The sequence below is a fragment of the Dromiciops gliroides genome, chromosome 2 (assembly GCF_019393635.1).
Source record: "Dromiciops gliroides isolate mDroGli1 chromosome 2, mDroGli1.pri, whole genome shotgun sequence".
Taxonomy (NCBI): Eukaryota; Metazoa; Chordata; class Mammalia; order Microbiotheria; family Microbiotheriidae; genus Dromiciops; species Dromiciops gliroides.
Window position 1 is genome coordinate 46,179,362 of NC_057862.1, and position 12,677 is coordinate 46,192,038.

Here is a 12,677-nt window from a genome sequence, read left to right on the forward strand (position 1 = left end):
TTCATTACTCTGGACTCCCCTTGCCTTTGTCCTCAGTCAATATAGACATGATTTACTTCTTGCTGTGACTATGGGTATAACTTGCTCTCATCTCACCCCAGCTCTGATATGTCAGTAATGTCAGACTATATCTAGATAAACAGAAATGGGGGCTTCTGATTCACTGAACATCCCTGCAGGCTGCACATAGACTTAGTTTTAAAATGTAATATTATCTGTGTCTTACTCTGTTTTTATTCATTTTGTTAGTATTTCCCAACTACAGTATAAAACATCTGTTTGGGGTCACTCTCCGGGGTGTTGTGGGCCACATTTGGCCCTCGGGCCACAGTATAACCTCTGCTGTATAACACTGGCGCATTAATCCCAGCTAAAACACAGTTAGGATCATGTCTCTCCCCTACTCAAAAATCCTCCAAGTCCTAGGTAACAAACCCCTTAGCCTGGTGCCAGAGGCCCTCTGTAGTTCAGCCCCGTCCTTCATGTCTAGCTTTATCTCTCCACTATAGAAGAATGCTGTTTTCTCTACCATCCTGCCACCTCATCTTCACTTATGTCTTAACACCATTTGAAAGACCCTTCTCACCCCCAACCCCAGCCTATCAAAATCCTACTTTTTCCATGAAACTTTCTGTAATCTCTCCAAGTATAAAGGTTCTCTACTTCAGCACTGTATCCACGTGACATTTTTACATCTTGATTATTGGTTTATTTATTCACTCTATTCTCCAATTAGATTGAAAGGGACCCTATCTTATTCCTTTCTATGTCTCTCATAGCATTGTCATAATATTTAGCCATGTGGAAGAGGCTGAGGAAATAGTTGATAATTATTCATTTATTCATTTCTCCCAGTTAAATTCTCTCTTTCCCTCTCAGACATCATACAAAAGAACCTACCAGAGGTTAATCAGAAGACACAGAATTCCATTATCCCTATCTTCAGCCAGTTAGTAAGGGGAATTCAATTAGGGGCACTGGGGTGGTACAGTGGATAGAAGGTTGGGCCTACAATCAGGAAGACTGAAGTTCAAAGCCAGCCTGTGTGACCCTGGACAACTCACAGCCTCAGTTTCCTCATCTGTGAAGTAGGGGTCATAATAGCACCTCCCTTCCAGGGTTGTCATGAAGATCCAGTGAGAGGATAAGAGTGAAGTGTTTAGCACAGCGCTGCTGTATAGACGTGAGCCCTCAAAGGACCTCACAGTCTAAGGAGGCAGTCATATTAGTTTAATGTTGGGTTATTTATTTAACAGTATTCACGGTCACAGCAATAGTCCCTACTAAATGTAGACATACTGTACTCCCGAGGAAGCATAACATCCCAGTGATCACGTTCCATTTAGGATCATAGGGTTAAGAGCTGGAAGGGAACTCGCCCCTCTAACTTCACAATATCAGAGGGGGTGGGACTTGCCTAAGACCCTCATATAGTTTCATCCTTGGTTAGTAAAGATGAAAAGATCCTATTGCAATCAAAGGAAAAAACCAGTCAGACCAATGGTCACCAACATCATCGATGGAAAACCGAGTGTTTTATTCAGCTAACATTCGTGTGTCAAATGCTACTGTTTTCTGCTTCTAAAATTCTTTGTGTCTCTTTTCTCCAGACTGCAAATGCAACGACTTTGAGTTATTTAGTAACTGGTCTAAAACCCAACACCCTCTATGAATTCTCTGTGATGGTGACTAAAGGTCGGAGATCAAGCACATGGAGTATGACCGCCCATGGGACCACCTTCGAACTCGGTAAGGGTCTGCAGAGTTTCATGGCCTGTGGTATTTTCTGCTCCCTCTTCTTCCTCTTCTAAGGCCACACCAGCTTTCTAACATTTTTTTAATCATAAGTACTTTGAATAATCAGCCAGTAAATTTAGCTCTTTGTGATCATCTTATCCCTTCTTTATTCATTACCTGAGACAAAAAGGATAATTTGCCCTTGACCAGGAAGGAGCTGGAGCTATACTTGTCATAGAAATAAACCCATTGACTTCATACCTTTCTCCTTCTGTCTGATCTTTTCTTGCCTGTGGGATGGGAGGACGCCTCCTGGATGACTGATTGAGGAATCCTTTGGCTTCTTCTAAGGTTTCACTTCAAGGTGGCCTTGAGACAAATAGAAAATAATTATAAAAAGATATTGAGCAATGGGGCACTTTAGTCTGTGCTTCCCTTATTGCTTTATTAGTTGGTTACCCCTTTAGGTGGAAGGACTCATGTTCTTGAGCATGTGCTTTAACCTGGGGCAAGTCAGTCTGTATGAAATCACTGTCTCCTTCTCTCCCTCTTGGGATATTATTGACGGGTTTGTTTACAGCCATAAATAGCGTGTCCAGTGCTTTCAATAAAATGTATTGAGGCCTCTTCATGAGAGGAGGGAAGTGTGATGAAATGAATTCACAAATCTGTTGAAGTGTACATTTCTATTCCTAAGCTTAAGAAAAGCCTGCTACTTTGATTATAACCCAATAGCAAATGGAAATGTTTGTGTTGTTAAAAGTGTGTTTAAATTTCATAGTTCTATTTCACACAAAGCAAATGCTTTTACCAAAAAAAAAAAAAAATGTGTGTAGCTCCTCTTGGAAAGGGAAGAGTAAAGCATAATTCATTAACTTTCTAATTGCTCTTTCCTTTGTACACATACAAACAGCATAGTCATTTAAATTGTATGGTTTCTCTGTTCCAGTTTTTCTTTTAAAAGCTGTAACAATGTGTTTTGCTAAAAGCAAATGCAAGAGAAAAAATTTACATTTCAAAACAATGTATTCATTAAGGAACTAATGAGAGTTTTAACTCTTGGTGTGGGGCCTGCATTAAGTTAGAGAACTTTTTTTTACATATAAAACATTCTGACACAGACCTTAGAATTGAAAGGATAAGGCTTTTGAATTAAATTGAGAAGAGGCATTGTGTAATAGAGAGTCTTGGACCTAGAGTTAGGAGAAACCTGTTTTTTAGTCTTGCCTCTAAAGTATAGCTGCATGACCTAAAGTGAATCTCAGCCTCTGAGCCTCAGTTTCCTCACCTGTAAAATGGAGATAATATTGGCAGAAGAATAAGATCATCCTTGAAGCACTATATAAAGATCAAATATGAGGGATTGAGAGTTATTTTAGAAGAGAAGAACTATCTTAGATTGCATGTCTAAAGTTTACATAATCATGACATTTAGAGACCGAAGGGACCATAAAGATAATCTCCCCCTTTTTTTTTTAAATAGTTGATGAAACTTGAGCCCAGAGAAGAAACTCCCTTTACCCGGATAGTTACTGACAGCTGAAATTTGAGCCCGTGTTCTCTGACTCAAATCCAGTACTCCTCTGACATCTACAGATCCTCTTGATGATTAAGATGTTTTCCTCACAACAGCCCTGTGGAGTGTGTGGTTCAAGTCACCTTCTTGTCCCCGTTTTATAGCTGAAAAATGTTGAGATTTCCCCATAATTAGTATTAATTAGTAGGTGGTGGATTCAGTTGTTTTCCAGTCATGTCTGACTCTTTTTTACCCCATTTGGGATTTTGTTGGCAAAGATATTGGAGCAGTCTGCCATTGCCTTCTCCAGCTCATTTTACAGATGAGGAAACTCAGGCAAACAGGGTAAGTGACTTGACCAGGGTCACATGGCTAGGATGTGGTAGAACCGGGACCCTATTGGATTCCAGGTCACTCTTCTTTCCAATATGCCACCCAGCTTGACATACTGACATTTTTAGAGGAAATTGTTAAAAGATCATTTACATGAATAAGGCGAATGTATTTTTCTTTCTAGTTCCTACTTCTCCACCCAAAGATGTGACAGTAGTGAGTAAAGAGGGAAAACCTAGGACCATAATCGTGAACTGGCAGCCTCCTTCAGAAGCTAACGGCAAAGTCACAGGTATGGTGCGGGGCTCAGCCCATGGACCTTGAGCTCAGGACTGACAAGGGGACAATCTTATTCATCCCTGGGATTCTAGCCGAGGCATGATACTTTTTAAAAAATCATAAACATTTAAAAAATGATAAAACCAGAAAAATAATAAACATTTTTATATATAAAACTTATAGTTTTGAGTTCCAGATCTTACCCCTCCTCCCCTCTCCCTGAGGCAGCAGGCAATCAGATATGGGTTATACCTGTGCAACCAAAGCATGATAAATTTGGAATTGCCACTTAGTCCGCATCTAACAGGGATCATGACAGTGGGTTAGACACTCTCACTCTCTCTCTCTCAGCATGTATGTATGTATGTATGTATAAGATATAGAACATTTTCTATTTTAACATATTTGATTCAATATTTCCCAGTTTCATGTAAAACATGTTAAACATTCATTTTTTTAAATTGAGTTCCAAATTCCCTCCCTCCGCTCACCCTCCTTGAAAAGATGAGCAATTTTATGCTGATTACACATGTGAAACCGTGTGAGACATGATTCCGTCATAGTCGTGTCGCAAAAGGAAACACAGATTCCCCCCCAAGCAAGAAGAATAAAGTGTAAAAAGTACGCTTCAGTCTTCATTCAGAGCTCATCACTTCTTTCTCTCTGAAGGGGGATACATTTTTCTTCGTGAGTTCTTTGGAATTGCCTTGGATCATTGTTTTGATCAGAGTAGCCAAGTTTTTCACAGCTTATCATCTTTATAATGTTTGTTTTTACTGTGTACAATGTTCTCCTGGATCTGCTTGCTTCAGGAAGCCTCCTTTTTGCTTGTATGCCTAAAATGGGCCCTGGTGAGAGCTAGATTGATGAAAATGTAAAAGAAAATAGTAGTCTGGAAACTCTTCAAAAGATTCCAACTATTCCACTTAGTTTGGTAGAGCTGCTCAGTTGTTTCAAACCACAAAAAAAAAAAAAGTGACCTAGAATGTAATAAGACTTATCATGCAAGAATATAACAGCATAAAGTAAAGTGATTCCATTTCTATACAGCTGTGTCAGGCTAAATTGTTTTCTTCACGAAAGCAAAGAAAAAATGATTTGAGGACATAGTGTTTGCAGGAGATTCTTATGGCTCTGCGTATTCCCCCTGTCTTTCCTTTAATTATATAAAATGTCTGACACCTGAAGGAATCCTGCCCTCTTAGCCTCTCATTAATAGTGGGCTAACTGATCTCACTAACTTGTATCTTTTCCAAGGAATGGGCTAAGATTCCTGGGACAAAGCATAGTAGGCCAGGGGGGCATTCGTGATAAAGCATTCTGGAGTTGTTCTCTCAGAAATACTATAGGATCTTCCAAAGAAGGCATAGAAAAGGAGTAAGTGATGGGGGGAGGGGGGAACTGCATGGGAAGGAGGGGACAGTCTCATCTTCCCTGGGCCAGCTTGCATTCCTCGTACCTTGCCTCTGCAGCTACCCACACTGCCTGACACTGCCTTGGGAAACACCTTCATCCTGAAGCTCAGTACCTCAGGACAGTGACAACCTACCTGAACTCATTCTTGAATGGTTATAACCTTCTCATTCCAGTGATTCTGAATCCCCAGCTGTCATTGCTCAGACTTCTTCCTCTGCCTCCCCCAGTTGCTCTGTTATTCCCATACCCCTCAACCCCACCTCTCCCCAACAAAAAAGTCCCCCTCTAAAGTGCTCCACCCCTTCTTCTGTGCACTCTGGAATGCCCACTTTAGAATAAATGACAAACTTGCTTTCGGCTTAAACCTTTTTTTCCTTTTTCACATCTTCCATCTTTTTTCACTCATTGAATCCTGGCTCCCTCCCAATGACACACCTTCCCTGGTTGTATTTCACTCATACCCCCCAAGTCATTAGTGCTCTGGATAGACTTATAACACTCCTTGCTCTCCATTTCCACTTCCAGGCTCTCCTCTACCACCATAACTCAGTAACCTCAATTGATTCAATCTGTATTGATCACCCATTCAAGATTCCAGTAGCTATTTTTTACTGACCTCCCAGGCATTCCTTCCTCAATGAATTCAGTTCTTTTCTCATTGTATTTCTCTACTCCCCAACGCCTGCCCTCACACTGGGGACTTCACCATACAGATGGATACCCTCTACTCATTTCCCATGATCTACTCCTTGTGTACACAGAGATGCCCATCCCCTTAATCTTGCCATCACCCTCAAGTGTTCCACTTATCAAATTCTCTTATCTGATCATGCTCTGTTGTCATCCCACTTCTCTTTCTTTCTTGCCATTCCTAATGCTCTTCCCCATTCATACTGTGACTTCTGATCCCTCAGTTCCTTCCCAGCCTATCACCCATACACTGGCTACACTCTTCTCCTTTCCCTGCCTTGACCCCTTAGTGAGCCAGTTCAGCTCTACATTCACCTCTCTTCTTGAGTCCCTTGCTCCCTTGCCATTCTTCCCCTGCCAGGCCTCAGCCTTGGTCCCCCCACCATATGTTGCTTCTGCTCCTGTTCACGTGCTACTGAATGAAGTCAGAAAGAATCACAAAACCAGGATCAAGTACCCATGTTTGTTATGTAATCTCAACTTAGCCCTCTCTGCAGGAAGACAGTTTTCTTAGACCTCCATAAACTATTCCTTATGCTTCTAGCCACAGCAGACTTTCTAGTCTTGTCATCTCTCTTCAAGCTTCCCTAATCTCCCCCTCCCTTTACCTCCTCAGCTCACATAGAATTCCCTGTTCTCCCCCTTTTCTCGCCTCACATCACTCAGAGGCCTTCTGCCACTCTCCTCCTTCACCCTTGTCTAACATGAACTGGTGGCCCTTGTTCAAAGAAACCCCTCCATATGCACCCTCTCCATCCTGCCTTCTCCCTCTTAATCATCCCCCCCATTCATCTCCAGTCTCTCCCTGTCTTCTGGCTGGTTCCCCACTGCCTACACACATGCCTGTGTCTTCTCCCATCCTCAAAACCCTTCCCTTGATGCATCCATTCCCACTGGTTATCATCTCACATCTCCTTCCTTTTGTGGCTAAACTCCTTGAGAAGGTCATCTACAATAGGTGCCTCCACTTCCTAGCTGCTTGTTTTCTTAACACTTCATTTAACTGAAATGGCTCTCTCCAAAGTTACCAACAAGCATTTTACTAAGCACCTACTATGTGTCAGGCACCAAGCTAAGTACTTTACAAATATTATCTCATCTGATCCTCACAATAGTCCTGGGAGGTGGGTTCTGTTATTTCCATTTTACAGTTGAGGAAACTGAGTCAGGTTACATGACTTGCCTAGAGTCACACAGCTGTTAAATGTTGGAGGCCAGATTTGAATTTGGGTCTTCCTGACTCTGGGCCCAATGCTCTGTGTACTGCCATCCTCTAGCCACCTTCTAGCGATCCCTTAACTGCCAAATCTAATAGCCTCTTTTCTCTTTCCCTCCTTCTTGACCTCCCTTTAGTCTTTGCCACTGGACACTCTCTTCTCCCTAGGGTTTTGTGACACTGCCCTCTCCTGGTTTGCTTCTACCTGTCTGACCATTCCTTCTCTTCCTTTGCTGTATCTTTATCTAGACTGTGCCAGCTAATCTTGACCTTCTCTTCTCCCTCAACACCTTTACTTTATCTCTTCACTTCCCATGGCTTCCATTACCAGCTTTATACAAATACTTCTTGGCTCTACTTACTAACCCTAACCGTCCCATGTGGCCAAAGCCAAGCTTTCTCCCAAATTCTTCCCTTTTCCTGCCTTTCCTAACACTCTCAAAGACACTACCAACCTCCCAGCCATCCAGATGTCACTGTCTATACTTCACTCTCTTTCACCACACAGGTCCGATCATGGTCCCATCAATTGGACATTCGTAACATCTCTTGTATATGTACATCCCGAATGCAGGTCCTGACCCCTTCATGTCTAGACCATTGCAGGTGTCTGTTGATTCTTCTCCTTCCCTAAAATCTCTTCCCACTGCACTATATCTTCTATTCAGCTGTCGAATTGTTCTTCCTAAAGTGCAGGTCTGGCTATGTTGTCTGTCTGTCTGTCTCCCCTCCCCTCCCTCGCGTGCTCTCTCTCGCTCTCTCTCGCTCTCTCTGTCTCTGTCTCTCTCTGTCTCTCTCTCTCTCTCTCTCTCTCTCTCTCTCTCTCTCTCTCTCTCTCTCTCTCACACACACACACACACACATACACACACACACACACACACACACATATACACACACACACACACACACACTCCACTTACTCCATCCATTTAACTCCAGTGTCTTGCTGTTGCCTCCAGGATCACATATAAAATCTTGTTTGGCTTGATCCCCTCCTGCTGTTGCAATCCTCTTACTTTACTCCCCTCCACATACTCTCCAATCCAGTGATTCTGGCTTCTGAACTGTTCTTTGCACAAAACACTCCATTTCCAGACTCCATGCGTTTTTGCTGCCTGTCCCCTATGCCTGGACTTCTCTCCCCTCTTCTCTCCCTATCGTGGCCTCTCCATCTTCCTGCCACTCTCAGCCAGAGGCTCACCTTTCTTCAAAGAAGCCTTTCCTGGTCTCCCTTAGCACTTGTGCCTCTTCTGCCCCTCCCCCTCCCCATCCCCAGGGAATAACCTCCAGCTGATCCTGTGTACATCTTCTCTGGGACTGTTTGGTGTCTTTTTTTCTATTCCTGGTGCTTAGCACAGTGTCTGACATAGAATAGGTATTTATTAAATGATTCTTAAACTGGATTTGAAAGACCAGACTTCTGATCTTACCTCTGATTACTTTTTTAGGGATACAAACAAAAAAAGAAATGAGATTATTGCCCTAAGAATTTGGTGAATTGGCCCAACTACACCCACCCCCCACCCCCCCACCCCCGCCCCAAGACTAAGAGAAACTGAATAAAGTGCAACCATATTCATTTCATCCCAAATCTTGGTCCCATGCCCACCTCTAATCCATGTGGACCAATCTCTGAATTCCCTTCAGTGTTCTTAATATAGTTATGGAACCCTCATTCTTCAGAGAAGCATCTTTAAAAACTGGGGTTTCGAGGCCCAAGACTAGACCCAAGAGGCTAGATCAGATTAAGTTCTCATTTCTCAAAATCGTATGCTTCCAATTACTCTGCATTTGCCATCATTAAAACTACATGTCGGAGAGGCAGCTAGGTGGCGCAGTGGATAAAGCACCAGCCCTGGATTCAGGAGTACCTGAGTTCAAATCTGGCCTCAGACACTTAACACTTACTAGCTGTGTGACCCTGGGCAAGTCACTTAACCCCAATTGCCTCACTAAAAAAAAACCAACAAAAAACAAACAAAAAAAAACTACATGTCGGGGCAGCTATGTGGCGCAGTGGATAGAGCACCAGCCCTGGAGTGGGGAGGACCTGAATTCAAATCCAGCCTCAGACACAGCACTTGACACTTACTAGCTGTGTGATCCTGGGCAAGTTACTTAACCCCAGTTGCCTCACAAAAAACAAACAAACAAACAACAACAAAAACTACGTGTCTTTAGCTAGACCCTTGACTTATAGGAAGCTAGCATTCTGATCTCCGAGATAGAGGGGATGCTACACAGCCAGGACTCTCTCCTTTATAGGGCATACTTAAAAACATCTCCTTCCTCCCCTGGGGCTTGTGGAGTATACAGCATGTCCCATTTGTTCTCTCCGGGAACAGGAGCAGCCCCTGGGTTCTACAGCCGAATGTCAGCTTGCTCCGGCTTTCTGTCATTTATAGCCAGAATGAGACAGTGATTGTTTTCATATTGGTTTTGTATTTGCATCTCCTGGTCTGCAAGTGACTGTGGAGTGGCAGACTCTTTTGTTTCCATTGTGTTTCATCAACTGCCAGTGTGGTGCTTGGACCCAGTGAAACAGAAGGAAATCCCTGATAGATCAGGTACTAAAAGGATCAGATTTCTGTGATGCTAGAACACATGCACTGAGCGCCCTCTGGTGGAATTAGTAAAAAAAAAAAGTTCTCAGACATTTAACAAGCAGCTTTTAGGAAGATACCTTGAGTTACTGACAAGATTGGTTGATATTTTCTCCCTATTCAGTTGGCATTTTGCCATAATTCTTTTCAGTGTCTTAGGCCATTGCCAGATTTTAGTGCAATTTTTCCATTTATTTTGGTTTTAAGGAACTTTGCATTGTTTCCTTTTTTAAACAAGGCCTCAGTTTAGTATTTAAGTAGAACTGGGTCCAGAGTTACTCTTCTTCATTCTCTCTCTTCCCTTGCCTCGCCTCCTACCACCTCTTGTCCTCAGTTACTGCCTTGTCCTCAGTTAACTTTGAAATTACCTAGAAAATCAAAGGGGGAAAAGAGCAAATTAAATGGTGGGGGAAGGGCAGAAACTGGGCCCTCTTCTTTTCCTGTCCCTTACTCTCCAAAAGACGTGAAATAGGGGAATTCTCAATGGTTTTTAACTTGTTAAATGATCCTAATAATCATACCTTACTGTTTTTCTACCTGAATAAAATATAAGCCTCTTAGCCTTCTCTTCAAGGCCTTCTACAGTCTGTCTCCAGCCTGCCCTTTCAGCCTTACTTCTCACTAGACTCTGCAATTTTATGTTTCAGCCAAACTGGACAACTAGTCATTCCCTCCTTCCCTCTTGCCTTTCTTGCCTACATGCATTTGTCCAGACCATCCTTCCTTATCTCTATCTGGCCTTCCTGCCAAACTCAGCTGTGATGCCATGTCCTCCCAAAGTCTTCCCTGATTCCCCTCCACTAGGAAGGACTTTTCCCTCTTTGATTGCTCATTTGCCTCCTTGTGTTCTCTGCTTACAACATTCTAGCTTGCATTGTATTTCTTTGTAAAAAGGCCTTTTCTCCCAACTAAACCTAAAGCTCATTGAAGACAGGGACTGGCATTTTTTCATCTTAGTATTCCGACTACCTAGAAATGAGATGTTTTAAAAGTTTGTTTAATTGAATTGAATCTAGTTAAATGTTTTGCCCAATGGTGACATTTTTTTTTCTTTTAGTACTCCTGAAATGTGGCCATGTGGCTCTTTGTTTAAATGGAGACTAGATGGATGGATGGGTGGATGGTTGTTCTATATCATCCTCACCTTTAAGAATATTTTCACAAGATAAAAGATACCTTGAGCTGGTGACTACATTTCTTGTTTCATTAATTATATTGTTGGCTTCCCAAATTATAGTTGAGTACATTCATGAAATTCCCTTTTAGTCATTAAGTTTGCTTTGATTAAATTTGTTTCTTTTCTCTTTCTTTCTCTTGGATTTTTAAATTTACATCTCTAGGTAGACAGTAGAAAGAGTATGAAACTTGAAGTCAGGAAAGACCAGAGTTAGACTCCTGCCTCTGACCTTTATGATCATAAATGATCCCATCCCCTAATCTCTCTGGTCCTAGTTATTCATCAGTAAAGTGAGGATGACCACATCTGTAGTACTTATAGCACACAGGATGGTAATGAGGATGGAATGAGATCAAGTATGTAAGGGGCTTAACATATATTACAATGCTACACAACTACCAGCTCTAATAACATGTAAAGAAACATCACCTAAGATTGCTTCTCTCCCTAAATCTTTTGGGCAGGATACATCATTTACTACAGTACAGATGTGAATGCAGAGATTCACGACTGGGTTATTGAACCTGTGGTGGGAAACAGACTGACTCATCAGATCCAGGAGTTAACGCTTGATACGCCATACTACTTCAAGATCCAAGCCCGCAACTCCAAGGGCATGGGGCCAATGTCTGAGGCAGTCCAGTTCCGAACACCTAAAGGTAAAGTGCCCTAGCTCGTCCTTCGTACATTCACACAGGCATGGCAAGACTTATTCTGTAGTAAGAAAAGTAAAACATCCCATGGTTTTTTTATTTTGTTGTTTTGGTTTTTTTGTTTGTTTGGGGTTTTTTTTGGTGAGGCAATTGGGGTTAAATGACTTGCCCAGGGTCACACAGCTAGTAAGGGTTAAGTGTCTGAGGCCGGATTTGAACTCAGGTCCTCCTGACTCCAGGGCTGGTGCTCTATCCACTGTGCCACCTAGTTGGCCCTCATGTTGTTTTTATACAGTTGGAGAAGATGGGGAGAAAATAGGGTGGATGGCGGTGTCAGTTTATTTTTTACTTCTCTCTCAGGAATAAGTGTGTGAATCCCCTTATCCTCAGCCTTGTGTGATGGATCATCTTAAAATGACCCATCACCCCTAGGTAACCCAGGCAGACTTCCCTAGGTTCCTATGTCCCAGTTTCATCTCAGGGCCCCCCTTCTGCATTCCCGGTGATGGAAACCACAAGGTTTACCAAACAGGTGTGATTCTTTTGCTGGCATGTGGGATGAATGTTTCCATTTTAGCAAAGGCCTGGCAGAAGTACTTGGTGGCTGGTCTCTGGGGGATGGCAATGGGGGGAGGCACCACAAGGATGTGTGAGAGACTCGGGCTCTGGCAGTCACAGAGGAGTGTAGAACCAGGGATGATCAGCCTGGACTTTGGGCTTCGCTTCTTCTTTGTTGTTTTGTCCTTTTAAGAACTCCGTCTGTCCCACCTTCGCACTGGTGACTTTGCTCTTGTTTTTCTTCCCTGTGCTTGGCCTGGCAGCGGACTCTTCTGACAAAATGCCTAATGACCAAGGTAAACGAGCCAAGAGCCTCTCTGTCCTCTCCTTCTTGTCCTGTTGGTCGTGTTCTCCCAGGTGCAGCATGGTGTGTAAAGGGGCCACACGCCTGCTCATCCAGGCAGAGATGAGTCCGGGCCTGGAGGCTGGGAATCCTATTTATGGACCAAGGGTGGAGAATAAGAACTGATCCCTCTATTGAGGGGCCTCATGAAAA

At 42.9% G+C, this 12,677-nt stretch overlaps 1 protein-coding gene across 1 annotated transcript in view; it reads left to right on the forward strand.

The window, feature by feature from the left end:
• NEO1 (neogenin 1) overlaps window positions 1-12,677 on the forward strand; it is a 187,651-nt gene that overhangs the window by 145,604 nt on the left and 29,370 nt on the right. Inside the window, exons 18-21 of the mRNA XM_043980302.1 lie at window positions 1,611-1,749; window positions 3,771-3,878; window positions 11,435-11,629; window positions 12,445-12,477. Of these exons, the coding sequence (XP_043836237.1) occupies window positions 1,611-1,749; window positions 3,771-3,878; window positions 11,435-11,629; window positions 12,445-12,477 (475 nt within the window). The remainder of the gene's footprint in view (window positions 1-1,610; window positions 1,750-3,770; window positions 3,879-11,434; window positions 11,630-12,444; window positions 12,478-12,677) is intronic.